Genomic DNA, 26,612 nt, shown 5'->3' on the forward strand with positions numbered 1-26,612 from the left:
TGATATACTTCTAAGTGGAGCACAAGATCTGGTCCAAGAGGTAAATATAGCTGGACTGCTTGGAAACAGTGACCATAATATAATGAAATTTAACATCCCTGTGGTGTGGAAAACACCTCAGCAGCCCAACACTGTGGCATTTACTTTCAGAAAGGGGAACGACACAAAAATGAGCATGTTAAACAGAAATTAAAAGGTAAAAAACCCTGCAAGCTGCAAGGAAACCTTTCAAAGACACCATAGTAGAGATTGAACATAAACGTTCACCCTGAAATTAAAGAACACAGTAAAAGAACCAAACAACTGCCAAAGTGTCTTAACAAATAAGTAAAAAGCAGTAAGCTAAAAAGACATTGTTTAAAAAGTGGAAGTTAAATCTTAGTGAGAAAAATAGAAAGGAGCATAAACTCTGTCAAATGAAGTGTAAAAGTATAATTAGAAAGGCCAAAAAAGAATTTGAAGAACAGCTAGCCAAAAACTCCCAAAGTAATAGCATTTTAAAAAAAAGTACAGGCAGTCCCCGGGTTACGTACAAGATAGGGACTGTAGGTTTGTTCTTAAGTTGAATCTGTATGTAAGTCGGAACTGGCCAGTTCTGACTTACATACAGAATCAACTTAAGAACCCCAGGCGTCCCCAAGTCAGCTGCTGCTGAAACTGATCAGCAGCTGATTCCAGGAAGCCCGGGGCAGAGCAACTCTGCCTGGGGCTTCCTGTAGTCAGCGCTGGTCAGTTTCAGCAGAAGCTGACTTGGGGACGCCTGGGGCAGAGCAGCTGGGGTGCTACTGGACCAACCCAGCAGCACCCCATCTGCTCTGCCCCAGACGTCCTGATTCAGCCGCTGCTGAAACTGACCAGCAGCGGCTGAATCAGGACCTGGGGCAGAGCAGCTGGGGTGCTGCCGGGTTGGTCCAGTAGTGCCCACGGGCGCTGCAGGACCAATCGGCAGCGCCCCAGCTGCTCTGCCCCAGAGTCCAAAACAAAAGCCTGATCTGCTTGGGGGGGGGGGGGGAGCACACTAGCTGCGCCCCCTCCCCCCAGCAGACCAGGGACACGGGGAGCAGAGCCGCAGCGGCAGCGGGGTGCCGCGCCTCTGAGGCTTTGCTCTGGCAAAGCCTCTGAGGCGCGGGACCCGCCGCGGCTGCGGCTTCAGTCCGTGAGCCTGTGGTCTGCTGGGGACCGTCCCCAGCAGACCACAGGCACCGGGACCCAAGCGGCAGCAGCGGGCGGGTTCCTGCGCTTCTGAGGCTTTGCCAGAGCAAAGCCTCAGAAGCGCGGGAACCCCCGCTGCTGCCGCATGAGACCCGGTGCCTGTGGTCCGCTGGGGACGGTCCCCAGCAGACCACAGGCACCCGGACTGAAGCCGCAGCCGCGGGGGGTCCCCGCGCCTCTGAGGCTTTGCCAGCGCAAAGCCTCAGAGGCGCGGGGAACCGCCGCTGCTGCCGCTCCAGTCTGGATGCCTGTGGTCTGCTGGGGACCGTCCCCAGCAGACCACAGGCACCCGGACTGAAGCCGCAGCCGCGGGGGGGTCCCGCGCCTCTGAGGCTTTGCCAGAGCAAAGCCTCAGAGGCGCGGGGAACCGCCGCTGCTGCCGCTTCAGTCAAAGTAATGCATATTGGGAAACAATCTCAACTATACGTATAAAATGATGGGGGACTAAATTAGTTGTTACCACTTGAGAGAGAGAGATCTTTGAGTCATTGTGGATAGTTTTCTGAAAACATCCATCCATTCAATGAGCAGCGGCAATCAAAAAAAGCAAACAATGTTGGGAATCATTAAAAAAGGGATAGAGAATAAGGCAGAGAATATCTTATCGCCTCTATATAAATCCATGGTACGCCCACATCTTGAATACTGCGTGCAGATGTGGTCTCCTCACCTCAAAAAAGATCTCTTGGCACTGGAAAAAGTTCAGAAAAGGGCAACAAAATCATTAGGGGTATGGAAGGGCTGCCATATAAGCAGAGATTAATACAATAGGAACTTTTCAGCTTGGAAAAGAGGCAAACAAGGGAGGGATATGATGGAGGTCTATACAATCAGGAATGGTGTAGAGAAAGTGAATAAAGAAGAGCTATTTACTCCTTCCCATAACACAAGAACTAGAGATCATCCACACCAAATTAACAGGTAGCAGGTTTAAAACGAACAAAAAGAAGTACTTCTTCACTCAATGCACAGTCAACCTGTGGAATTCCTTGCCAGAGGATATTGTGAAGGCCAAGACTATAACAGGGTTCAAAGGAGAGCTAGATAAATTCATGGAGGTTAGGTCCATCAATGGCTACTAGCCAGGATGGGCAGGGATGGTGACCCTGGCCTCTGTTTGTCAGAAGCTGGGAATGGGCGACAGAGAATGGATCACTTGATGATTACCTGGTTTTGTTAATTCTCTTGGGGCAACTGGCATTGGCCACTATCAGAGGACTAGATGGATCTTTGGTCTGATCCAGTATGGACATTCTTATGCTCTTTATGTTAATGTGTTTTCTGATCATTTAATTAAAAAATTACTACAAGTAAACTTATAAATGAAAAAAAATCAAATGAACTTAAGTTGCTAAATGTGTAATTGATAAAATGCTTCATAACAAAGTATAAACCAAGAATATATTAAATGCAAGATTATATTCAGTCAGTCTCAATTTTCATTGGTTGGAGAATCTCAGGAAAGATTTTTTTTTAAAAAAAACAACATCAACTGAAATTTGATCACATTCAGACAAAAGATCAATAGTAATTAGATATGTATGTTCTTTCTGTCACAGAAAGGAATGTGTATTCCAATGATACATGCTTGTCTACTTAGTTCTTTCTACTAGGTGGCAGAAGATGTACTTTATAGTCTGAGGGTATGTCTACACAGCAAAGTTATTTGGAAATAACAGCCCTTATTTCAAAATAACTTTCCTAGCGTCTACACAACCAAACTGCTATTTCGAAATTAAATCAAAACAGCAGAGCGCTTATTTCGAATTTGGTAAACCTCATTCCACGAGGAGTAACGCCAAATTTGAAATAGCTAATTTGAAATAAGCACTGCATAGACACTTAATTCGAAATAGGGGGCCTCCAGCCCTTCCCAGGGAGCCCTGGTGGCCACTCTGGGAACAACCAGGAAAACTTCCTCTCCTCTCCCCCAGCCCCGGAGCCATTAAAGGGGTAGACCCTGGCCACAGTGCCTGTGCCAGCTCCAAGCCTGCCAGCCCAGAGTCAGCTGTCACTGCCCCTGACCCAGTGGCCCCACCATGAGCCAGGCAGCCAGCGCCAGCCAGCCCTCCACTGCTCCCTGGGCCCAGTCTCCCAGGGTCCGGAGAAGACGGGCACCTTCCTGGTCTAGTGCAGAGATCATGGACCTCATTGAGGTTTGTGGGGAGGCCTCCAATGTCCACGACCTCCGCACTAGGCACAGGAATGCAGCCGTCTACAGACGGATGGCTGCCAGCCTGGCCACCAAAGGCCACATGCGCAGCCAGGAGCAGGTGCACATGAAAATAAAGGAGCTGCGGCAGGCCTATGCCAGGGCCACAGAGGGCAGCTCCCAAAGAGGGGCAGACACCTGCCCCTATTTTGACGCCCTGGACCGCATCCTGGACCGACAGTCTGTGCCACCTCAGGGGTCATTGATACTGGAGCAGAGGGCCTGACCAGGGCATGGAGCAGGAGCGCCAGGAGCTGCAGGAGCCCTGAGGGAGTGTGCCACGCAGCCAGGACCCCCGAGGCATCCCAGCAGACCCGTCACCAGTGTCATCTGGGGAGGCAACAACATGTGAGTGCCATCACTGTCCCCGTATTGGGGGGCGGGGAGGGAGACCAGGGACCACGCGCATGGGCCTTGCTTACCACAGATCATGCAGCAACCTGTGCACGTGCGAGCATGTACCGTGTCACCCCGGGCATGTGGCCCCAGCTGGCTGCCACCCCGGGGCCTTGACCTGTTAGCCACACATGTGTGTGAAGAGACATGAAATGCTCCTGACCCCAGGGTGGGACACAGCAGGACACCCTCCCTCCACAAGGCCATTCTACACAGAGGCAGGGGACATCTCCCCCCCACCTCACCCACACTATACACAGCACAGGGGCATGGGTGCAGTCTCAGGGCAGCTCCCACTCCCGGGGATAGCAGGACATTCCGACCGTGGCCTCTGGGCAAGCACAATGGCTCTGATGGTGCAGGGAATGGTCATCCTCACCTTGCGGGGGGGGGCTGGGCTTCACCCACTGTCCCCCCAGGGAGAACTGACCACTTCTCTTGTTTCTTCACAGCCGCACCAGCTGCGCATGCAGGGCGCATCACCCCACCCGGGACATGCTCCCGTAGCCGAGGGCTCCACAGTACCACCTGTGCAGTGCAGGGGTACCGACAGCAGCACCTGGGGGCCCTGCGAGCCCTGCACCGCACCCTCCAGAACTGGGTGCAAGAAAACCTGGAGCTCTGGCGGGAGCAGCTTGCCCAGGGCTGTGCCATCTGCCAACACCTGCAGGCCCTGGTGCAGAGCGTGCTGCCTCCTGCTGCTCCAGCGCCTGCTGCCTCCCCACCTACCGCTCCTCCCCCCACCTCCTCCCCACCCTCCATCCCCTCCCCATTCCCCCAGGGACGCCGAGGCCCCCGCATCAGCGGTGCTAGGAGACAATTGGCTTGGCGAGACCCCTACTCCTGAGCTTGCTTCCCCCTTCCAGCTCCCTCCTGCCAGGTTTCCCCCTCCCCTCTCCCACCCTCTCTCTTCCCCTCTCCCGCCTCCTTTCCCCAGTTTCACCAGAGTTTCATTCCCCCCACCCACCCCAGTTTTGTTAAATAAAGACAGTTTGTGTTTATGAAAAAACATGTATTTTATTTGACATCATCGAGGTAGACAAGCAAGCAGGGAAACCTGAGAACTGGCTGTCCGGGGGGGGGGGGGGGGGGGGGGGTTTAAGCACAGACCTCAGTTAGCCTCAGGCAGCAGCCACACAAGGTAAGTCCTGACCTGGTGCCCAGCCTTAAATGCGATTCACAGTCCACTCAGTGTGGACGCGCTATTTCGAAATAGCAAAATGCTATTTCGAAATGCATTTTGTGTGTAGGCGCGTTATTTAGAAATAACTTATTTCGAAATAATGCTGTAGTGTAGACATACCCTATGAGAACAGTGATATTTTCCAGATCTACTGCAGACTGTTTGCTTGTTGGGGCAAGGATGGTGTTTTTCTTCTGTGCTTATACAGTGCCTACAACAATGAAGTCTTGGTCTAGGACTAGGGCTCCTATGTGCTATGGTAATACAGTAAACTTCCGATAATCCGGCACCTTTAGGACCCAGGGGGTGCCAGATTATCAGATATGCCGGACTATTGGAAGGGGGGGCTATGAGGGGTCTAGGGTGGTATGGGGGGGATGCCACCCCAGACCCCTCATAGCCCCCCCTTCTGATAGTCCGGCTCTGCCCCAGGCGTCCCCGATTCAGCCGCTGCTGGTCAGTTTCAGCAGCGGCTGAATCGGGACGCCTGTGGCAGAGCAGCTGGGGTGCTGCCGGGTTGGTCCAGTAGCGCCGCCCCTTGGCGCTGCGAGATCAACCCAGCAGCACCCCAGTTGCTCTTGGGGACGCCTGGGACAGAGCAGCTGGGGTGCTGCAGGGTTAGTCCCGCAGCGCCAAGGGGCGGCGCTACCGGACCAACCCGGCAGCGCCCCAGCTGCTCTGCCCCAGGCGTCCCCAAGTCAGCTTCTGCTGAAACTGACCAGCGGCTGACTCGGGGAAGCCCGGGGCAGAGCAGCTCTGCCTCAGGCTGCCCGGAGTCAGCCGCTGGTCAGTTTCAGCGGCGGCTGAATCAGGGACAGCTGGGATGCTGCCGGGTTGGTCCCGCAGTGCCGAGGGGCAGCTCTACGGGACCTACCCAGCAGCACTCCAGCTGCTCTGCCCCCAGCTTCCCCGATTCAGCCGCTGGTCAGTTTCAGCAGCGGCTGAATCGGGGAAGCCGGGGGCAGAGCAGCTCCAATGGTCCGGCTGCCCGGAGCACTTCCGGGTTCCTGATGGTGCCGGACCATCAGGAGTGCCGGACCATCAGATGCCGGACCAATGGAGTTTTACTGTACAAATAATAATTACTACTATAGAATGATCTATAATCTGAACATTACTGTTCTGACACTTCAGTTCTTTGAGTCAATATTTGATATGCACACAGCTAAAAATCAGGGACATGCATCAGAAAGGAGGGTATATTTATCCATATTTTAGATTAAAGAGAAAAGACGGGAAAATAGGAGATATAACACCACAAGAACATGTTACCTAGTTTGGTTTTCTTGATCTGATGTGCTTCAAAAAGAACCTGCAGCTCCTGATATTTTTGGGTCAAACTTGCTTTCAGAGAGTCCAATTTTGGTTGGTATAAAAGATTGCTTTCAGCCAAACTTCGGTTGCTGGCAAGTGTCATGTCCTTGTTCATCTGAACTTTTTGGGACTGCAAAAGAAAGGTAAGGTATAATGGGACAATGATATATTATTGATATTGATATCTATACAGACAACACAAGACTTTTTTTAAAATTCCACTGAGCAGCAAAATACAAGTTGCTTTGAGTTATCCTCATCATCACTGAATCAGATCCTAAAACAGATGCTGATATATTTGAACCATGCATAGTAAGCCAAAAAATCCTAAAGATGAGAAGGACCTAGTAGATCATCTTCTACATCCCTTATTCCAACTACTGTAGATTTGTTTCCTATCATATCTTCTGTGCTCTGTCCAGTCTAGTATGAAAATCAGTTTCAAAACCCGTGCTTTAACCTTACGATAAAAAAGGTAACAAAGCAGCTCTAGGGGTATGTCTACACTACAGCACTAATTCAAACTAACTTAATTTGAATTAGTTAATTCGAACTAAGCTAATTCGAACTAACGCATCTAGACCTAAAAACTAGTTCGAATTAGCATTTTGCTAATTCGAACTAGCATGTCCACATTAAGTGGACCCTGAACCGGGGTTAAGGCTGGCCGGAAGCAGTGCCAGGCAGGGCATCAGATTAGGACTTAGAGTGTGGAGCTGCTGTCTCAGGCTAGCGGAGGGCTGTGCTTAAAGGGACCCGACCCCCACCCCGGACAGACAGTTCTCAGGGTTCCCCGCTTGCAAAGCAGTCCTGGCTTGGAGTGCCCTGAGTGCCCACACTCGGCACATCACAGCACTCGGCCATCAGACCGGCTGCACTTACCGCAGGCTGCCATCCGGGGGGGGTCAATCGGGGGGCTGCAGGAGAGTTTCCACCCCGAGGAGCCCGCAGAGCCACTCCAGTCCTCCTCATCGGGGGCTCGTACCCCATTCCTCCCTCACCTCCTTCCACTTACCCCTCCCTAGCCCCCCCTCCTGATGTACAAAATAAAGGACATGTGTGGTCAAAAATAGAAACTCTCTTTATAGAACAAAACTCGGGGAGACTGGGAAAAGGATGTGGGAGAGGGGAAGACAGAGGGTGGGAGAGGGGAGGGCAACTAAAATGATCGGGGTTGGGAACAGGTCCCATATGAAGAGAGGCTAAAGAGACTGGGACTTTTCAGCTTAGAAAAGAGGAGACGGAGGGGGGATAGGATAGAGGTCTATAAAAGCATGAGTGGTGTGGAGAGGGTGCATAAAGAAAAGTTCTTCATTAGTTCCCATAAAAGAAGGACTAGAGGACACCAAATGAAATGAATGGGTAGGAGCCTTCAAACTAATAAAGAAAGCTCTTCTTCACAAAGCAAATAGTCAACCTGTGGAACTCCTTGCGGCAGGAGGCTGTGAAGGCTACAACTAGAACAGAGTTTAAAGAGAATTTAGATAAATTCATGGAGGCTGGGTCCATGGAGTGGTATTAGCCAGGGGGTAGAAATGGTGTCCCTGCCCTCTGTTTGTGGAAGGCTGGAGATGGATGGCACGAGACAAATGGCTTGGTCATTGTCTTAGGTCCATCCCCTCCAGGGTACCTAGTGTTGGCCGCTGTCGGCAGACAGGCTACTGGGCTAGATGGACCTTTGGTCTGACCATTCTAAGCTCATTTTAAGCTCAGGGCTCAGGGTCGGGGGTCTCAGTGGACCCCCTTGATTTTCATGCACACCTGCTCCTGGGTGGCCAGGCTGGCAGCTCTCCTGCCCTAGACGGCCACTTTCCTGTGCCTACTGCGGACGTCGTGGATGAGGTCCACAATCTCCGCACTAGACCAGGTGGGCGCCCGCCTCTTGCGGACCTGGGCAGGCTCCTGGGAGCCGCCAGCCTGGTCCCGGGAAGAGGGGGAGGGCTGGGGGGCAGTGGGTGGCTGGCTCGAGCCGTGCCAGGTGCAGGGTCTGCTGGCTGGGTGCTGGCAGGCTTGCACCTGGCATGGGCACCATAGCCAGCCTGTGCCCCTTTAAGGGCTCCGGGGCCGGGAGGGGGGCAGAAGAGTTTCCCTGGTGGTGCCCAGAGTGGCCACCAGGGCAAGCTGGGGAGGGCTAGCCTCCCACTAGTTCGAATTAAGTGGCTACACAGCCCTTAATTCGAACTAGTTAATTTGAACTAGGCGTTAGTCCTTGTGGAATGAGGTTTACCTAGTTCGAATTAAGCGCTCCGCTAGCTCCAATTAAGTTCGAACTAGCGGTTTGTATGTGTAGCGCCTATCAAAGTTAATTCAAACTAACGGCTGTTAGTTTGAATTTACTTTGTAGTGTAGACATACCCTAGAAGACATAGGTAAGATGTACATGGCAAGCAGCATATTAGAAATGCATACAATAGAAAGGACCATTGTAGGAGAGGCTTGTGAATGCAGGAGATAACCTTAAAAGGAACTACACCTAAACTATGGAAATCTCTACCACAAGAAATGAGTGACTGTGGAATTAATCACTTTCAGAAAGAAACTGAAAACTAATTTCTTTGATTTTTGCTTTCATTTCTTCATATACAAGCAGAAAGCTTACGAATAGTCTATTTCCATCTGTGAATCTTTAGCACAAAGTGAAAATGAAGACAAATACAGTTTTTATTGTAAATCCTTGGGAGGCACTCCTGCTTTGGAGAAGAGAACCATAGGAGTTGCTTCCCCGCCATGGGAAGAAGGAATCATAAGAAACATAAGAACGGCCATACTGTGTCAGACCAAAGGTCCATCCAGCCCAGTAGCCTGTCTGCCGACAGTGGCCAATGCCAGATGCCCCAGAGGGAGGGAACAGAACAGGTAATCCTCATGTAATCCCTCCCGTCACCCACCTCCAGAGAAACAGAGACTAGGGACACCATTCCTACCCATCCTGGCTAATAGCCATTGATGGACCTAACCTCCATGAATCTATCTAGTTCTTTTCTGAACCCTGTTAAAGTTCTAGCCTTCACCGCATCCTCTGGCAAGGAGTTCCACAGGTCGACTGTGCGCTGAGTGAAGAGAAACTTCCTTTTGTTTGTTTTAAACCTGCTGCCTATTAATTTCATTTGGTGATCCCTAGTTCTTTTATTGTGGGAATAAGTAACTAACTTTTCCTTATTCACTTTTTCCACACCACTCATGATTTTATAGACCTCTATCATATCCCCCCTTAGTCTCCTCTTTTCCAAGCTGAAAAGTCCAAGTCTTTTAAATCTCTTTTCACATGGGACCCGTTTCAAACCCCTAATCATTTTTGTTGCACTTTTCTGAACCTTTTCCAATGCCAATATATCTTTTTTGAGATAAGGGGATTACATCTGTATGCCGTATTCAAGATGTGGGCGTACCATGGTTTTATATAGCGGCAATAAGATATTTTCTCTCTTACTCTCTATCCCTTTTTTAATGATACCTAACATTCTGTTTGCTTTTTTTTTTTTTTTGCCTGCCACTGCACACCGAGTGGATGTTTTCAGAGACCTATGAACAATGACTCCAAAATCTCTCTCAAGTAGTTGTAGACAAATTAGTCCCCATCATATTGTACGTATAGTTGGGATTATTTTTTCCAATGTGCGTTACTTTACATTTATCAACATTACATTTCATTTGCCATTTTGTTGTCCAATCACTTAGTTTGGTGAGATCTTTTTGAAGCTCTTCACGGTCTGCTTTGGTCTTCATCTTGAGCAGTTTGGTATCATCTGCAAATTTTGTCACCTCACTGTTTACCCCTTTCTCTAGATCATTTATAAATAAGTTGAATAGGATGGGTCCCAGGATAGATCCTTAGGGGACCCCACCAGTTACGTCTCTCCATTCGGAAAACTTACCATTTATTCCTACCCTTTGTCTCCTGTGTTTTAACCAGTTATCAATCCACAAAAGGACCTTCCCCTCTTATCCCATGACAACATACTTTACTTAAGAGCTGTTGGTGTGGGACCTTGTCAAAGGCTTTCTGGAAATCCAAGTATACTATATCCACTGGATCACCTTTGTCTAAATGTTTGTTGACTCCCTCAAAGTTGGTTCTGGACATCCAACACTCCGGTCATCTGAAGAAGTGGGCTGGTGCCCACGAAAGCTCATGATACCATCTACGGGTTTTGTTAGTCTTTAAAGTGCTGCCAGACTATTAGTTATTTTTTAAGTTTTTCTAGCAGATTAGTAAGGCATGATTTCCCTTTACAGAAACCATGTTGACTGTCTCCCAACAAATTATATTCATTCACGTGTCTGACAATTTTATTTTTTACTACAGTTTCAACTAATTTCCCATTTGAGTTCTTTCAGAACTCTTGGGTGAATGCCATCTGGTCCCGGTGACTTGTTACTTGTTTATCAATTTGTTCCAAAACCTCCCCTAATGACACCTCAATCTAGGACAATTCCTCAGATGTGTCACCTGTGACGGGGCGAGGCAGCCCCGCACTGAACCTGCAGGGCCCAGCCAGGGTTACCTGGCTGCAGAGGCCCCTCCCCCACAGCCCTACCGAGCATGCCCGGGCTGTAGCTGTGCTATAAAAGCCTGGGGAAGGACTCAGTCTGGGGAGACAGATGGAGGAGAAGGACTGGTGCATGGAGCTCCCACTCAGCTGTTGCCAGGGACTCCAGGAGAGGCCAGAAGGGATGCGGAGGCGAGTTGGTGCAACCCAGGGACTGCCTGCCGAGGGGACGCCAGCACGGAGCTCGCAGCAAGCTGGGCGAGTACAGGGGAAGGAACCCCAGGGAACCAGGTAGGAAGTGGCCCAGGGCAGGAGTGGGAGCCGCCTCTCCCGCCCAGAGAACCTCAGCGCGTTTCGGCCGGACTGCCCTGCCGAGGGAGTGACCCGTTACCCGGTCGCTCGCTGGGACCTGGTGGAGTAGGGTGGGCCCGGGTCCTCGTACCTGGGGTGCGTCCCCGCTACAACCCTGAACTACATTGTGAACTCAGGCTGGAGGGCCTTGGCCTTGCTTAAAGGGCCAGCTACAAACTGCATTGTGACTGTGTTGGGGACTCAGGCCGGAGGGCCTTGGCCTCGCTTAAAGGGCCAGCTGTAGATGGCATTGTGGACTCGGGCCCGGGGGCCTTGGACTTAAGAGGGTAGGTGGGAGGGGCCCGCCACATCACTGAAAAAGAATGGCTCAGGTTTGGGAATCTCCCCAATATCCTCAGATGTGAAGACTGAAGCAAAGAATTCATTTAGCTTCTTGACTATGACTTTGAGTGCCCCTTTAGCATCTCGATTGTCCAAGAGCCCCACTGGTTGTTTAGCCAGATTCCTGCTTCTGATGTACTTAAAAAACATTTTACTATTACTTTGAGTTTTTGGCTAGCTGTTCTTCAAACTCCTTTTTGGCTTTTCTTATTACATTTTTACACTTAATTTAACAAAGTTTATGCTCCTTTCTATTTTCCTCACTAGGATTTGACTTCCACTTTTTAAAATATGCCTTTTTATCTCTCACTGCTACTATTACCTGGTTGTTAAGCCACGGTGGCACTTTTTTGATTCTCTTACTGTGTTTTTTAATTTGGGGTATACATTTAAGTTGGACCTCTATTATGGCATCTTTGAAAAGGGCAGGGGCGGGGCCTCGGCAGAAGGGGCGGGGCCTTGGACGGAAGGGGCAGTCCATGTGCTGTAAAAAGATGCCAATATGTTTCACACAACAAAGTAATTAAATGTTAATAAAAAGTAACTGCATACAACATTATCCAAAGATTATCATAGACAGCAACACTTGTCAAATTGGTAATAACAACACTAACATTTTGAGAACATTTGTAACACCACCACCAACACTAAACTTTTAAAAGCTTCAGAGAGGTCCGAGTTAGCTGCCCTCTGAAGCTTTTGAACATGCAAGGCACTGCATTCAGCCGTATGGAGTGGAAATCCATCAACTACACAAAGAAACTCGCCCAGATCCAAACAGACATCAGCTTCCTTTCCAAGTGCAAACAGATGATCATCATACCTAAGAGTGAAAAACCCACTACAATCTACATATCCCATGGACTACAGCCAGAGATTATGCCACACACTTGCAAAAAACCTCAGGAATCGCCTCGTCAGCATTCTATACAACAAACAGAAACAAATCAAGGAGGAGCTCTCAACATAATGTAACCCTTCTGCCAGGCCGAGTAAATAGCAGCAAGGGCCGGGTTCAGTATCTAGGGGTTTTCTCCCAACAAGGTAATACAACACTAGCTTGAGCCCCCACCCGCTGACCTGGGAAATCTTTCTTACACCTCTGGGTGCCTCAAAAGAGGCAATTCTTCCCCTCTCACAAGCACAGAGCCTCAGTATAGTAGCAAACCTTTAATAACATGAGGTAACCGACATCTGCATTAAATTGGGGAAACACCACAACTCGGATTTACAGACCAAACACGAGCAAAGGCCCTCCTCCCAGCCACAAATCCCCCCAAAGTCCCAAAAGTCCAACACCCCAAAAGTCTCTGCCCCGGATCAGTGCCGCCCCAGGGTTCAAAAGTTCACCCGGCAGAGTTTCACCATCCCAACCTGGAGGGGTGGGGATCGATACACCTTATGTGGTCCGGTGGTGGCTCCGCTGATGGCTCCGCCTGTCGTCCAGTGAGCCGCCTTCACTGTCCGGCTCTGCCAACCGTCTCAGTCCATGCTCCTGGCTGCCAGCTGGTCGCTCCTGCCGCTGCTCCGCCGGCTGTCTGCTGCCGCTCCTACCAGCCGCAGGTCGTCCCCGTCGGCTCTCTGCCCACACTCGCAGGTCGCCCCCGCCAGCTGCATCTGCTGTCCGCCTGCACTCACCGGTCGTCCCAGCAAACCGCTCTGCTGTCCGCCTGTGCTTGCTGGTTGTCCCTTGCAAGCTGCTCTGCTAGTAGCCCAGCAGCACAGCGCAAGGCTCCCCTTAGCAACAGTGATTTCAGCTCTCGTCCACAGCACAGCACCAGGCTCCCCTCAGCACACAGTGATTTCAGCTCTCATCCGCAGCACAGCACCAGACTCCCCTCAGCACACAGTAATTTCAGCTCATAACAGAGCCCTAGCACTAGTGCTCCACTGGCCCACAATGAAGTTAACTCCACAGCTCACAACTAGACTCCTAAAGGAATCCAAATTAACTCTGATATTCCCCAATGAAGAAAGGAGGTGCAATCAGTGTTGTTCAAGCCCTCAGACAAGACCCCACCACCAAGTACAAAGACCTATCCCCAGCCTCTCTCTCTCAATTTGACTGGGTTTGGAACCCATGCCCCTTGTCTAGCGAGTGCTACTTAGTTTATGGCGAATCCCTCTGTCATAAACAGTTCCACCAGTCCATTGTCCTTGATTCACATAATCAGGGTAACAACACTTTTATCCCCCCTGCCTCAATAACAGAGAGACTGGGGATCCCACAGTGGCCAAAGTGACCATTTGGGCTGCTGTGAGCACATACTAGACCGGGTGGGTGTGTCTATGCAAATTGGGCTCCGTCCCTGAAGTCTCTTTGTACCACTTGCCACAGTTCACCACCAGATGTCAGGATAGAGTTTACCCTGACCCCGCTTACAATTAGAAACCATCATACAAAACCCAGGCATCCACACACACTTCATCTTTTCCAGACTTTACTGCAGTTCAACAAACCACCTACAAAGAACCCTTCTTCTCCCTTCAGAACCTGTACAGACTAAACTTTTAGTTCCATCAGTGGTGGGCAGTATCCGACCCGCGGAGCCGACACGGCTCACCAGGGTTAGCCCCGGCAGGCCACCAGTGCTTTATTTACATGCACCTCCACTGGTACAGCCGCTTGGACCTCCCCTTCACCGTGGAGCACCATCTCCAGCCAATGGGCACTGTGTGAATTGGGACACCACCTCCTACGTCTCACATGGGCTGGGAACAGTGATCCACAGCCAACAGGAGCTGTAAATGGCCACATCTGCAGAGCCACAGGTTAATAAGCACTGGCAGAAGCCACATCCGACTTGTTGCCCACCTGAGCTTAATGCAACTCACGTGCATTAAATTAAGTGTAAAAGAAAAAATGCAACTCAGTGTGAAGAAGCAAGTCTGTGCTGGGCATTAACAAGGGACGTGAAGTCAGGTGTCACTTCTGATGTTGCAATGCGGAGCACTACTGCAAGGTGGTCATCGGTGATCCAAGAGCTGGTCTTTGATTTACTGAATTTCATGACAGAAAATGTCTGCTCGCAGCTGTAAGTTGCTCCGCACAATACAAGCATCTTTTGGGCATGAGCCTTGGCCTTTGGAAAGCTTTGTTCGTTGAGAGATGCATAAAGTTCCAGAAGCGGCGCTGATGTGAATTGCTCCGCAAGCAAGGCGTCACTCTGCAAGTCAGTAAGCTCCATTTGGAGGTCACCTGGAGCACTGTCCACCACATGTGTGACAGGAGAGGAGAACAAAGCCATGCCCCCCACTGCTAACCTGTTGCCTGGCAGCTGCCCGGCAGGCACAAGCCCTTTGAAGAGAAGCAGTTGAAAGGGCTCACGCCTCCGGGCAGCTCCCAGGCAACGGCCAGTGGGGCAGAGCCGCGAGCCCTTTCAATTGCTTCCGTTTCCAGGGCTTGCGCCTGCGGGTGACTGCCAGGCAATGCAGCCCCCAGCAGGCGAGCCCTTTCAATAGAAGCAGTTGAAAGGGCTCGAGTCTCTGGCTTCCTAACAACTCATTAGAGGCCGGGGGAGCTGCGAGCCCTTTTCAGTGCTTTTGTGTAAAGGGCTGGCGCCTTCCCTGTGCCTGTCAGGCAACCCGCTGCCTAGCAGCCGGGGAACACGAGCCCTTTGAATAGACACAGCTGAGAGGGCTCGCAGTCCGGCAGTGCGCTAGAGGCATGGGGAGCTGCGAGCCCTTTCAGCAGTGTCTATTGAAAGGGCTGGCGCCTTTCCCCGGGGCTGCTAGGTAACACGTTGCCTAGCAGCCGGGGGAACAGGAAAGGGCCTTCCCTGCAGCTGCTAGGCAAGGTGCGGGGAAGACGCTCTGAGCCCTTGAGATAGAAAAAGTTTGAAGGGCTCATAACAAGCTAGGGGCTTTTGCCCACCCCTGCCCCAGCCCTTAGTTTAAAAACTGCTCCACAACCTCTGTAATATTAAGTGCCAGCAGTCTGGTTCCATTTTGGTTTAGGTGGAGCCCATCCTTCCTGTATAGACTCCCTAGGGTTGCCAGGTGTCCGGTATTGACCTGGACATTCCAGTATTTTCGCCTCCTGTCCGGTAAAAAGTTCAGAAAATACCTGACACTTAAAATTTCGTGATTTTTTTTTCCCCCCGGCAAGGAGATTAAAATACCGGGTGCTTACCTGCCCGGAGCAGAGAGACAAGATGGCAGACAACCGCTGGCAGCCTGTTAGGGCCAAAAAGCCTCAAAGGTATTTCTTAAAGGGGCCACACTTTTTTTTTTAAACTTTGGTCTCCCCCCTTTTTTTTCCCCCTCAACAGAATTTTTTCCCTGGGATTTTTTTTGGGGTGTGGGGTGTGGGGGGGGGGGCGTGGTTCGGTATTTTTGGTTAAACCATCTGGCAACCCTAAGACTCCCCCTATCCAAAAAGTTTCCCCGGTTCCTAATAAATTTAAACCCCTCCTCTCTGCATCGTCTCATCTATGCATATAGGCTCTGTCTGCCTACCCAGCCCTGCACATGGAACTGGAAGCATTTCAGAGAACACTACGATAGAGGTCCTGGATTTCAATCTCTTTCCTAGCAGCCTAAATATGGTCTCCAGAACCTCTCTCCTACCCTTCCCTATGTCATTGGTACCTACATGTACCACGACCACCGGCTCCTCCCCAGCACTACACATAAGGCTATCTAGATGTCTCAAGAGATCCACAACCTTCGCACCAGGCAGGCAAGTCACCATATAGTTCTCCCGGTCATCACAAACCCGGTTATCTATGCTTCTAATGATCGAATCCCCCATTACTAACACCTGCCTTTTCCTAACGACTGATGTTCCCTCCCCCGGAGATGTATCCTCAGTGTGAGAAGATACCATATCATCATCTGGAAGGAGGGTCCCAACTATGGGATCATTTCCCTCTGCTCCTGTTGACTGTTCTCCTTCCCTGAGCCTTTCATCCTCCTTAATAGCGCAGGGGCTGTCTGACCGGAGGTGGGACAGTTCTACAGTGTCCCGGAAAGCTTCATCTACGTATCTCTCTGCCTCCCTTAGCTCCTCCAATTCAGCCACCCTGGCCTCCAAAGCCCGTATACCGTCTCTGAGAGCCAGAGGGCAGATGATCATACATGCTACATTGGGTGCAATAAACAGGATAGCCCCCACTCTGCTGCTGGGCTTCTGCCTGCATTCTTCCCTACAGCTACTTAGGTTATTGATAGGGTCTTTATTTAAATCAGGACGTTTTGTTGTTAGTTTAGATGAAAAGTTTTAAGGAATGGCAAGTGTAACTCACCCCTTTCCAACTCCCTCTCGAAACTCCCTGTTAGTTGCCCCTGTTCACAAAACTCCCTGGTCACTTACTCACAGGCTTTATAAAGCCCTGGCCTTCCTGATAGAGCACCCCCAGCTAAGGCTTGACCAATGAACAGAGGGTTCTAGATTTCAAATCCTCATTAAGAAGCTCACAGTTTCCAACTGCTGGCCACAGCACACGGCCCTTCAAACAAAACGTCACTCGCCTTTGGCAGTAACTAACTGCCTCTTCTTCAAAAGAGATGTCCCTGGGGGTGCTCCACAGGAGGGGACTGCAAAGCAATATGTCCTATAGAGATAGGGACTTCAGATCAGGCAGGTAAGCCATTGTCAGGACAGCCTTCGCCACCCTGGTGGAGTGAAGAGGGCCATCGGGTAGTACGTAATGTTTAGTGAAGGTTTGGACAGATGTCTATGTAGCAGCAGCACATATGTCTCCAATACGGACCCTGCGCAGGTAAGTGACTGATGTGGCTACTGCTCTGGTGGAAAGGGCATGGATTGAGGTAGGTGGTGGTAAGTGATTTAGGTGATAACCCATTTTGATGCAGTCTGAGATCCAGTGGGACAGTCTTTGGGATGATATCTGGTGTCCCTTGTTGCATTCTGCGATGGAGATGAAGAGTTTAGGGGATGCCCTGAAGGGCCTCGTTCTATGGTGGTAGAAGGAAAGTGCCCTACATACATCGAGGGTATGCATTTGTGCTTCAAAGGTATTGGCATGAGGTCTGGGAAAGAATACAGGTAAGAGAATAGTTTGATGTGGAACGCGGAGCATACCTTCAGTTAAAATTTTGGGATGGGTCCGTAGAGAGATCTTATCCTTAAAGAAGGTAGCGTATGGTGGATCTGCCATTAAAGCAGCCATCTCTCCTACTTGACAGGCTGATGCTATCACCACGAGGAATGACATTTTTAGGGATAGGTGAAGAAGGGAGCATGTGGCCATAGGTTCAAATGTAGGTTTTGTGAGTGTGTTTAGCACCAAGTGTAGGTCCCACGGTGTCTGTGGGGTAGCTACGTCAGGGTATAATGCTTATAGGCCTTTTAGGAAGCGTTTGGTCATGGGATGTGTGAAGACCATGGTGTCATTAATCCTCGTATGGAATGTTGCGATGGCTGCTAAGTGTACCTTAATTGAGCTGATGGAGAGATGGGATCGTTTAAGGTGTAATAAGTAGTCCAGTATTGCAGGTAGTGGGGCTGTCTCCGGAGCCACTTTGCAGGGAGTAACCCAGCAAACGAAATGGGATCATTTGTCGCTATATGTCTTGCGTGTTGAAGGGGCTCTGCTGTGGAGGAGCACATTTTGTACCTGGACTAAGCATTGTAGCTCTATCCCTGAGAACCATCCAGGTACCAAGCTTTCAGGTGCAGTGTTAGAAACTGTGGGTGCAGAACTTGGGTTCCCGGTTGGAACAGGATCCTTGGGTTCCATGGAGTGCGATTGGGCAACAGAGATAATTGTTCTGTTGAGGAGGGGAATTGGAGGGAATGCATAGAGTAGGTGATGATCCCACTTGAGGATGAGGGCATCTCCCAGTGAGTCTTTTCCCATGCTCGCCCTGGAACAATAGAGGGGGCACTTTTTGTTTGCCCTAGTGGCAAAGAGGTCTATCTGGGGATATCCCCGTTGTGCAAATATTGTTGCGAGGACTGAATAATCAATCTGCCACTCATGGTCAGTGTTCCCTCTAAGCTGTGCAGCAGCAGAGCTTCACAGATGATAAATCACCCCACACAGTCAGAGGCTCAGGGCTCTGTGCATGGAGCTGACTGACTGGGTGGGCTGATTAATCACCTGTGAAGCTGGGCTGCTGCGCAGCTTAGAGGAAACACTGCTCATGGTAGGGCTCTGCTTAGCGCATGAGCGGTGGTGTTTAAGGTGTCAGGGAGGTAGCATGCGCTTATGGAGACGGCGTGGCTAAGTCACCAGTTCCACAGAGTGATAGCTTCTGTGAATAAGACATGGGATCGTGCCACACCTTGTCTGTTTATACAAAACACACAGGCAGTGTTCATAGACTCATAGACTTTAAGGTCAGAAGGGACCATTATGATCATCTAGTCTGACCCCCTGCACAGTGCAGGCCACAGAATCTCACCCACCCACTGCTAGAATAATCCTCTCACCTAGATCTCAGATATTGAAGCCTTCAAATACTTTGAAGACCCCAAGATGCGGAAAATCCTCCAGCTGTGATCCGTGCCCCATGCTACAGAGGAAGGCGAAAAACCTCCAGGGCCTCTGCCAATCTACCCTGGAGGAAAATTCCTTCCCGACCCCAAATATGGCGATAAGCTAAACCCTGAGCATGTGGGCAAGACTCACCAGCCAGACACCCAGAAATTCTCTATAGTAACTCCTATCATCCCTCCATTGACCTATTTCCCACTGATAATGAATGGTCAATTAGTTACCAAGATCATGTTATCTCATCAAACCATCCCCTTCATAAACCCATCTAGTTTAATCTTGAAACCAGATAGATCTTTTGCCCCCACTACTTCCCTTGGAAGGCCATTCCAGAACCTCACTCCTCTAATGGTTAGAAACCTTCGTCTAATCTCAAGTCTAAACTTCCTACTAGCCAGCTTATATCCATTTGTTCTTGTGTCCACATTAGTATTAAGCTTAAATAATTCCTCTCCCTCCCTGGTATTTATCCCTCTAATATATTTAAAGAGTGCAATCATGTCCCCCCTCAGCCTTCTTTTGGTTAAGGTAAACAAGCCAAGCTCCTTGAGTCTCCTTTCATAAGGCAGGTTTTCCATTCCTCGGATCATCCTAGTGGCCCTTCTTTGTACCTGTTCCAGTTTGAATTCATCCTTCTTAAACATGGGAGACCAGAACTGCACACAGTATTCCAAATGGGGTCTCACCAATGCCTTGTATAATGGCACTAACACCTCCTTATCCCTACTGGAAATACCTCGCCTAATACATCCCAAGACCGTATTAGCCTTTTTCACGGCCATGTCACAATGGCGGCTCATAGTCATTCTATAATCAACCAGGACTCCGAGGTCCTTCTCCTCCTCCGTTACTTCCAACTGATGTGTCCCCAGCTTATAACTAAAATTCTTGTTATTAATCCCTAAATGCATAACCTTACACTTCTCACTATTAAATTTCATCCTATTGCTATCACTCCAATTTACAAGATCATCCAGATCTTCCTGTATGATATCCCGATCCTTTTCTGAATCGGCAATAGCTCCCAACTTTGTGTCATCCGCAAATTTTATCAGGACACTTCCACTTTTGGTGCCAAGGTCAGCGATTAAAACGATTAAATAAAATTGGCCCCAAAACTGATCCCTGAGGAACTCCGCTATTAACCTTCCTCCAACCTGACAGTTCACCTTTCAATATGACCTGCTGTAGTCTCCCCTTTAACCAGTTGCTTATCCACCTCTCAACTTTCATATTAATCCCTATCTTTTCCAATTTAACCAATAATTCCCCATGTGGTACTGTATCAAATGCCTTACTAAAGTCGAGGTAGATTAGATCCACTGCATTTCCTTTATCTAAAAAATGTGTTACTTTCTCAAAAAAGGAGATCAGGTTGGTTTGGCACAATCTACCTTTTGTAAAACCATGTTGTAATTTGTCCCAATTGCCATTAGCCTCAATGTCTCTAACTACTTTCTCCTTCAACATTTTTTCCAAGATCTTGCATAGTACAGATGTCAAACTAACAGGCCTATAGTTACCCGGGTCACTTTTTTTCCCCTTTCTTAAAAATAGGAACTATATTAGCAATTCTCCAGTCAAATGGTACAACCCCTGAGTTTAGAGATTTATTAAAAAATTTTGCTAATGGACTTGCAATTTCATGTGCCAGTTCCCTTAATATTCTTGGATGAAGATTATCTGGGCCCCCCGATTTACTCCCATTAAGCTGTTCGAGTTTGGCTTTTACCTCGGATATGGTAATATCTACCTCCACATCCTTAGTCCCATTTATGTTACCATTATCCCTAAACTCCTCATTAGCCTCATTAAAGACGGAAGCAAAGTATTTGTTTAGATACTGGGCCATTCCTAGATTATCCTTAACCTCCACTCCATCCTTAGTAATTAGCGGTCCTACTTCTTCTTTTTTTGTTTCCTATTTATACAGCTATAATGGTTTGAAGTCCCTTTGCAAGGTCCAACTCTACGGGTATGTCTACACTACAAAGTTAATTCGAACTAACAGACGTTAGTTCGAATTAACTTTAATAGGCGCTACACATACAAACCGCTAGTTCGAACTTAATTGGAACTAGCGGAGCGCTTAATTCGAACTAGGTAAACCTCATCCTACAAGGACTAACGCCTAGTTCAAATTAAGTAGTTCAAATTAAGGGCTGTGTAGCCACTTAATTCGAACTAGTGGGAGGCTAGCCCTCCCCAGCTTGCCCTGGTGGCCACTCTGGGCACCACCAGGGAAACTTGTCTGCCCCCCTCCCGGAGCCCTTAAAGGGGCACGGTCTGGCAACGGTGCCCGTGCCAGGTGCAAGCCTGTCAGCACCCACCCAGCAGACCCTGCACTTGGCACGGCACGAGCCAGCCACCCGCTGCCACCCAGCCCTCTGCCTCTTCCTGCGACCAGGCTGGCGGCTCCCAGGAGCCTGCCCGGGGCCGCAAGAGGCGGGCGCCCGCCTGGTCTAGTGCGGAGATCGTGGACCTCATCCAGGTTTGGGGGGGGAAGCCTCCAACGTCCACGACCTCCGCACTAGGCACAGGAAAGTGGTCATCTAGGGCAGGATAGCTGCCAGCCTGGCCACACAGGAGCAGGTTTGCATGAAAATCAAGGTGGCCCAGTGAGACCCCCGACCCTGAGCCCTGAGCTTAGAACATAAAAACATAAGAACGGCCGTACTGGGTCAAACCAAAGGTCCAATATAGCCCAGTAGCCTGTCTGCCGACAGCGGCCCACACTAGGTACCCTGGAGGGGATGGACCGAAGACAGTGACCAAGCCATTTGTCTCATGCCATCCATCTCCAGCCTTCCACAAACAGAGGCCAGGGACACCATTTCTACCCCCTGGCTAATACCACTCCATGGACCCAGCCTCCATGAATTTATCTAAATTCTCTTTAAACTCTGTTCTAGTTGTAGCCTTCACAGCCTCCTGCAGCAAGGAGTTCCACAGGTTGACTCTTTGCTTTGTGAAGAAGAACTTTCTGTTATTAGTTTGAAGCCTGCTACCCATTCATTTCATTTGGTGTCCTCTAGTCCTTCTATTATGGGAACTAATGAAGAACTTTTCTTTATGCACCCTCACCACACCACTCATGCTTTTATAGACCTCTATCATATCCCCCCTCAGTCTCCTCTTTTCTAAGCTGAAAAGTCCCAGTCTCCTTAGCCTCTCTTCATATGTGACCTATTCCAAACCCCTGATCATTTTAGGTGCCTTCTCCTCTCCCACCCTCTCTCTTCCCCTCTCCCACCTCTTTTTCCCAGTCTCCCCGAGTTTTGTTCAATAAAGAGAGTTTCTATTTTTGAACACGTGTCCTTTATTTTGTACATGAAGAAGAGGGGCTAGGGAAGGGTAAGTGGAAGGAGGTGAGGGAGGAATGGGGTACGTGCCCCCGATGGGGAGGACTGGGCTGGCTCTGCGGGCTTCTGGGGGTGGAAGCTCTCCTGCAGCCCCCCAATTGCCCCCTCTCCCCAGATGGCAGCCTGTGGCAAGTGCAGCCGGGCTGATGTCCGAGTGCTGTGATGTGCCCAGTGTGGGTACTCCGGGCACTCCAAGTCAGGACTGCTTTGGATGTCCCTCATCGAGGTAGACAAGCGAGCAGGGAACCCCTGAGAACTATCTGTCCGGGGTGGGGGTCGGGTCCCTTTAAGCACAGCCCTCGGCTAGCTTGAGACAGCAGCTCCATGCTCTAAATCCTAATCTGATGCCCTGCCGGCACTGCTTCCGGCCATCCTTAACCTCGGTTCAGGGTCCACTCAATGTGGACATGCTAGTTCGAATTAGTAAAATGCTAATTTGAACTAGTTTTTTGGTCTAGATGCACTAGTTCAAATTAGCTTAGTTCGAATTAACTAATTCAAATTAAGTTAGTTCGAATTAGTGTTGTAGTGTAGACATACCCTACCTGACTTTTAGCCTCTCTCACTTTGTCCCTACATGCTCTAACCTCAATAAGGTAGCTTTCTTTACTGATCCTTCCCATCTTCCACTCCTTATATGCTTCCTGCTTTTTCTTAATCACCTCTCTGAGATGCTTGCTCATCCAGCTTGGTCTAACACACCTGCCTATAATTTTTTCCCTTTTCTAGGGATACAGGCTTCTGACAGCTTCCGCAACTTTAACTTAAAATAATCCCAGGCCTCCTCCACCTCAAGATCCATAATTTCTTTAGTCCAATCCACTTCCCTAACTAAAAGTGGCGAGGAGTCCTGTGGCACCTTATAGACTAACTGAAGTGTTGGAGCATAAGCTTTCATGGGCAAAGACCCACTTCGTCAGATGCACGTAGTGGAAATTTCCAGAGGCAGGTATAAATATGCAGGCCAGGATCAGGCTGGAGATAATGCTTTTGCAGATTCAGACTAACACGGCTACCCCTCTGATACTTGTTCCCTAATTTCCTTAATTTATTAAAGTTAGCCACTTTGAAATCAAAAACCCTAGTCTCAGATTTATTTTTGTTTATCCTTCCATTTAATTTGAACTGAATTAGCTCATGATCACTCGAGCCAAGGTTGTCCCCTACAACCATTTCATCTATGAGGTCCTCGCTACTCACCAAAACCAAATCTAAAATAGCATCCCCCCTTGTTGGTTCAGCAACTACTTGATGAAGGAATTCATCAGCTATCACATCTAGGAAAATCTGAGCCCTATTATTATTACTAGCACTTGTTCTCCAATCTATATTTGGAAAGTTGAACTCTCCCATGATTACGCAGTTTCCATGAGTATTTACTTCAGTAAAGAGGTCTCTATCCATATCCAAATTGGATCCTGGTGGTCTATAACACACCCCAAGCACTATCCCAGGGGAGGATCTGATAGTTTTCTTCCCCAATGTGATTTTTGCCCAAACAGACTCCGTCTTCTCCATTCCATCACTTTTTATTTCTTTACAATCTACCTCATCTTTGATATACAATGCGACTCCACCACCTTTACCCTTATTTCTGTCTTTCCTAAACAGCACATACCCTTCAATACCTGTACTCCAGTCATGCCTAGTATTCCACCATGTTTCTGTTATTCCTATAATATCTGGTTTCACTTCCTGGACCAATAGCTCTAGTTCCTCCATTTTGTTACCTAGGCTCCTCGCATTGGTGTACAAACATCTTAATTTTTCCTGTTTGTCCTCACTCACATTCTTTACCCAATTTGGCACGGACGTTGTACCTCCAATATGACTTATTAGATCAGTATCCACCCTAGTCTATATTCTGATATGTCTTCTGGAGATGTGAGGCAGGAAGTGTTGACATGCAAGCTGTACGGCCCTGAGCTCGAGGACATTGACGTGTAGGGTCCTCTCTGTTGGAGTCCATAAGCCCTGGGTCATGGAATCTTTCATGTGCACTCTCCAGCACGTAAGGGAGGCATCCGTGGTGCTGACTACCATGGGTACTGGGGTTTGGAAAGGTATGCCATTGCAAAAGTTCTCTGGCTTGTCCATCATAATATTGTACTTTTTTACTGTGTGGGGAATGGATGGGTTTTGGTTAGAGGGTGTAGTTTGGGCTCGTAGCTTGATCTGAGCCATCCCTGAAGGCATCTCATGAAGAGACGTGCGTTCAGGACAACAGGATTGCAGGACACCATGTGGCCCAGAAATTGGAGACAGTCGTGAGCTGTGACACCTGGTATTAGGCACAGCACTTGGACTAGCTCGTGAATCTTTAAGAATCTGTCGTGAGGTAGGGAAACTATGGCCGAAGTGGAGTCGAGCTGTGCTCCAATGAATTGTATGGATTGGGTCAGTGTCAGTACTGATTTCTCCTCGTTCGCTAGTAGCGCCAAAGATTGGAAGCACTGTTGTACGAGGTAGGTGCAACGACAGGAGTCGTCCTTGGTTCTTGCCTTGATAAGGCAGTCATCGAGGTAAGGGTATTTAATGATGTCCTGTTTTCTGAGGTGGGCTGTAACCATCGCCAGTATCTTGGAAAAAACCCTTGATGCAGTGGAAAGTCCGAAAGGTAGGACTTTGTGTTGGTAGTGTTGCATACCCAAGGTAAAACGTAAAAACCTTCTATGAGCAGGGTGAATAGTCACATGAAAATATGCGTCTTGTAAGTCAAGAGACTAAAACCAATCATCTGGCTCCAGAGAAGGGATGATGGTAGACAATGTCACCATTTTGAACTTCTGTCTCTTCATGAATTTGTTAAGGCCCTGTGACGGGGTGAGCAGGCCCCGCACTGCCGGGCTGGGAGTAGCCCAGGCCCAGCTGGCTGAGAGGGCCCCGCCCTTCCAGCCCTGCGGGGCATGCTCCCAGCAGAGACAGCATATAAAGACTGAGGGAGTACGGCAAGAGGGGAGGCAGCCTGAGAGTAGAAGGGTCCAGGCTGCAGCCCTGGTGTTCCTGCGGCAGCTGAAGCCAGAGCCCGCATCGGCCCCCGGGAGGGAGGCCAACAACCAACCACGCCTGAAGTACCGGAACGCCTGCCCCGCCACCCCCGGCCTCGGTAAGGACCACCACCACAGCCGACAGACTAGAGACGGGCCAGAGTGGTAGGAAGCAGCCCAGGGGAAGGGATCGCAAACTCTGCTTGGTGTGTATCGGCTGGCTTCCCCACTGAGCAGGCAGGAGCAAGAGCCCCTGCCTACAGGGCCCTGGGCTGGGACCCGGTGGAGAGGGAGGGCCCGGGTCCCCCTATCACCCCTTTCCGCAACCGGGGCAAACATGCCGGCCAGGAGAGGCTTTTTCCAGAGCTAGGCCGCAAAGACCGTATATACCCTGATAGAGGGGCCTGGACTTGGTGCTAGTTCGGGTAGTACCACATATGCCCGGATAGAGGGGCCCGGACTTGGGGGAGAGCCCACTAATCTAGTAGGGACCATGTAAGGGGGATGCCCCCCCCCCCCCGTCAGCGGCGCACCCCTGACAGGCCCCTAAGGTCCAAAATTGGATGCCATTCTCCATTTTTTTTTCCTGTGTAAGGAAGTAATGGGAGTAAAAACCAGTCCTTTGGTATTCTGGGGGGGACAGTTTCTATATCCTAATAAAATTTGCGGATGACACAAAGTTGGGAGCAATTGCCAATTCAGAAAAGGATCAGGATATCATACAGGAAGATCTGGATGATCTTGTAAATTGGAGTGATAGCAATAGGATGAAATTTAATAGTGAGAAGTGTAAGGTTATGCATTTAGGGATTAAAAACAAGAATTTTAGTTATAAACTGGGGACACATCAGTTGGAAGTAACGGAGGAGGAGAAGGACCTCGGAGTCCTGGTTGATTATAGGATGACTATGAGCTGCCATTGTGACATGGCCATGAAAAAGGCTAATACGATCTTGGGGTGTATTAGGCGAGGTATTTCCAGTAGGGATAAGGAGGTGTTAGTGCCATTATACAAGGCATTGGTGAGACCCCATTTGGAATACTGTGTGCAGTTCTGGTCTCCCATGTTTAAGAAAGATTAATTCAAACCGGAACAGGTACAAAGAAGGGCCACTAGGATGATCAGAGGAATGGAAAACCTGTCTTATGAAAGGAGACTCAAGGAGCTCGGCTTGTTTACCTTAACCAAAAGAAGGCTGAGGCGGGACATGATTGCACTCTTTAAATATATTAGAGGGATAAATACCAGGGAGGGAGAGGAATTATTTAAGCTTAATACCAATGTAGACACAAGAACAAA

At 49.4% G+C, this 26,612-nt stretch overlaps 1 protein-coding gene across 1 annotated transcript in view; it reads right to left on the bottom strand.

Moving 5' to 3' along the window:
- The window catches only part of LOC102448546 (vacuolar protein sorting-associated protein 37B-like), a 71,044-nt gene that overhangs the window by 13,041 nt on the left and 31,391 nt on the right, over nucleotides 1-26,612 (bottom strand). Inside the window, exon 2 of the mRNA XM_075918560.2 lies at nucleotides 6,276-6,447. Within this exon, the coding sequence (XP_075774675.2) occupies nucleotides 6,276-6,447 (172 nt within the window). The remainder of the gene's footprint in view (nucleotides 1-6,275; nucleotides 6,448-26,612) is intronic.

The sequence above is a fragment of the Pelodiscus sinensis genome, chromosome W, assembly GCF_052426305.1.
Source record: "Pelodiscus sinensis isolate ZL-2025 chromosome W, ASM5242630v1, whole genome shotgun sequence".
NCBI lineage: Eukaryota > Metazoa > Chordata > Testudines > Trionychidae > Pelodiscus > Pelodiscus sinensis.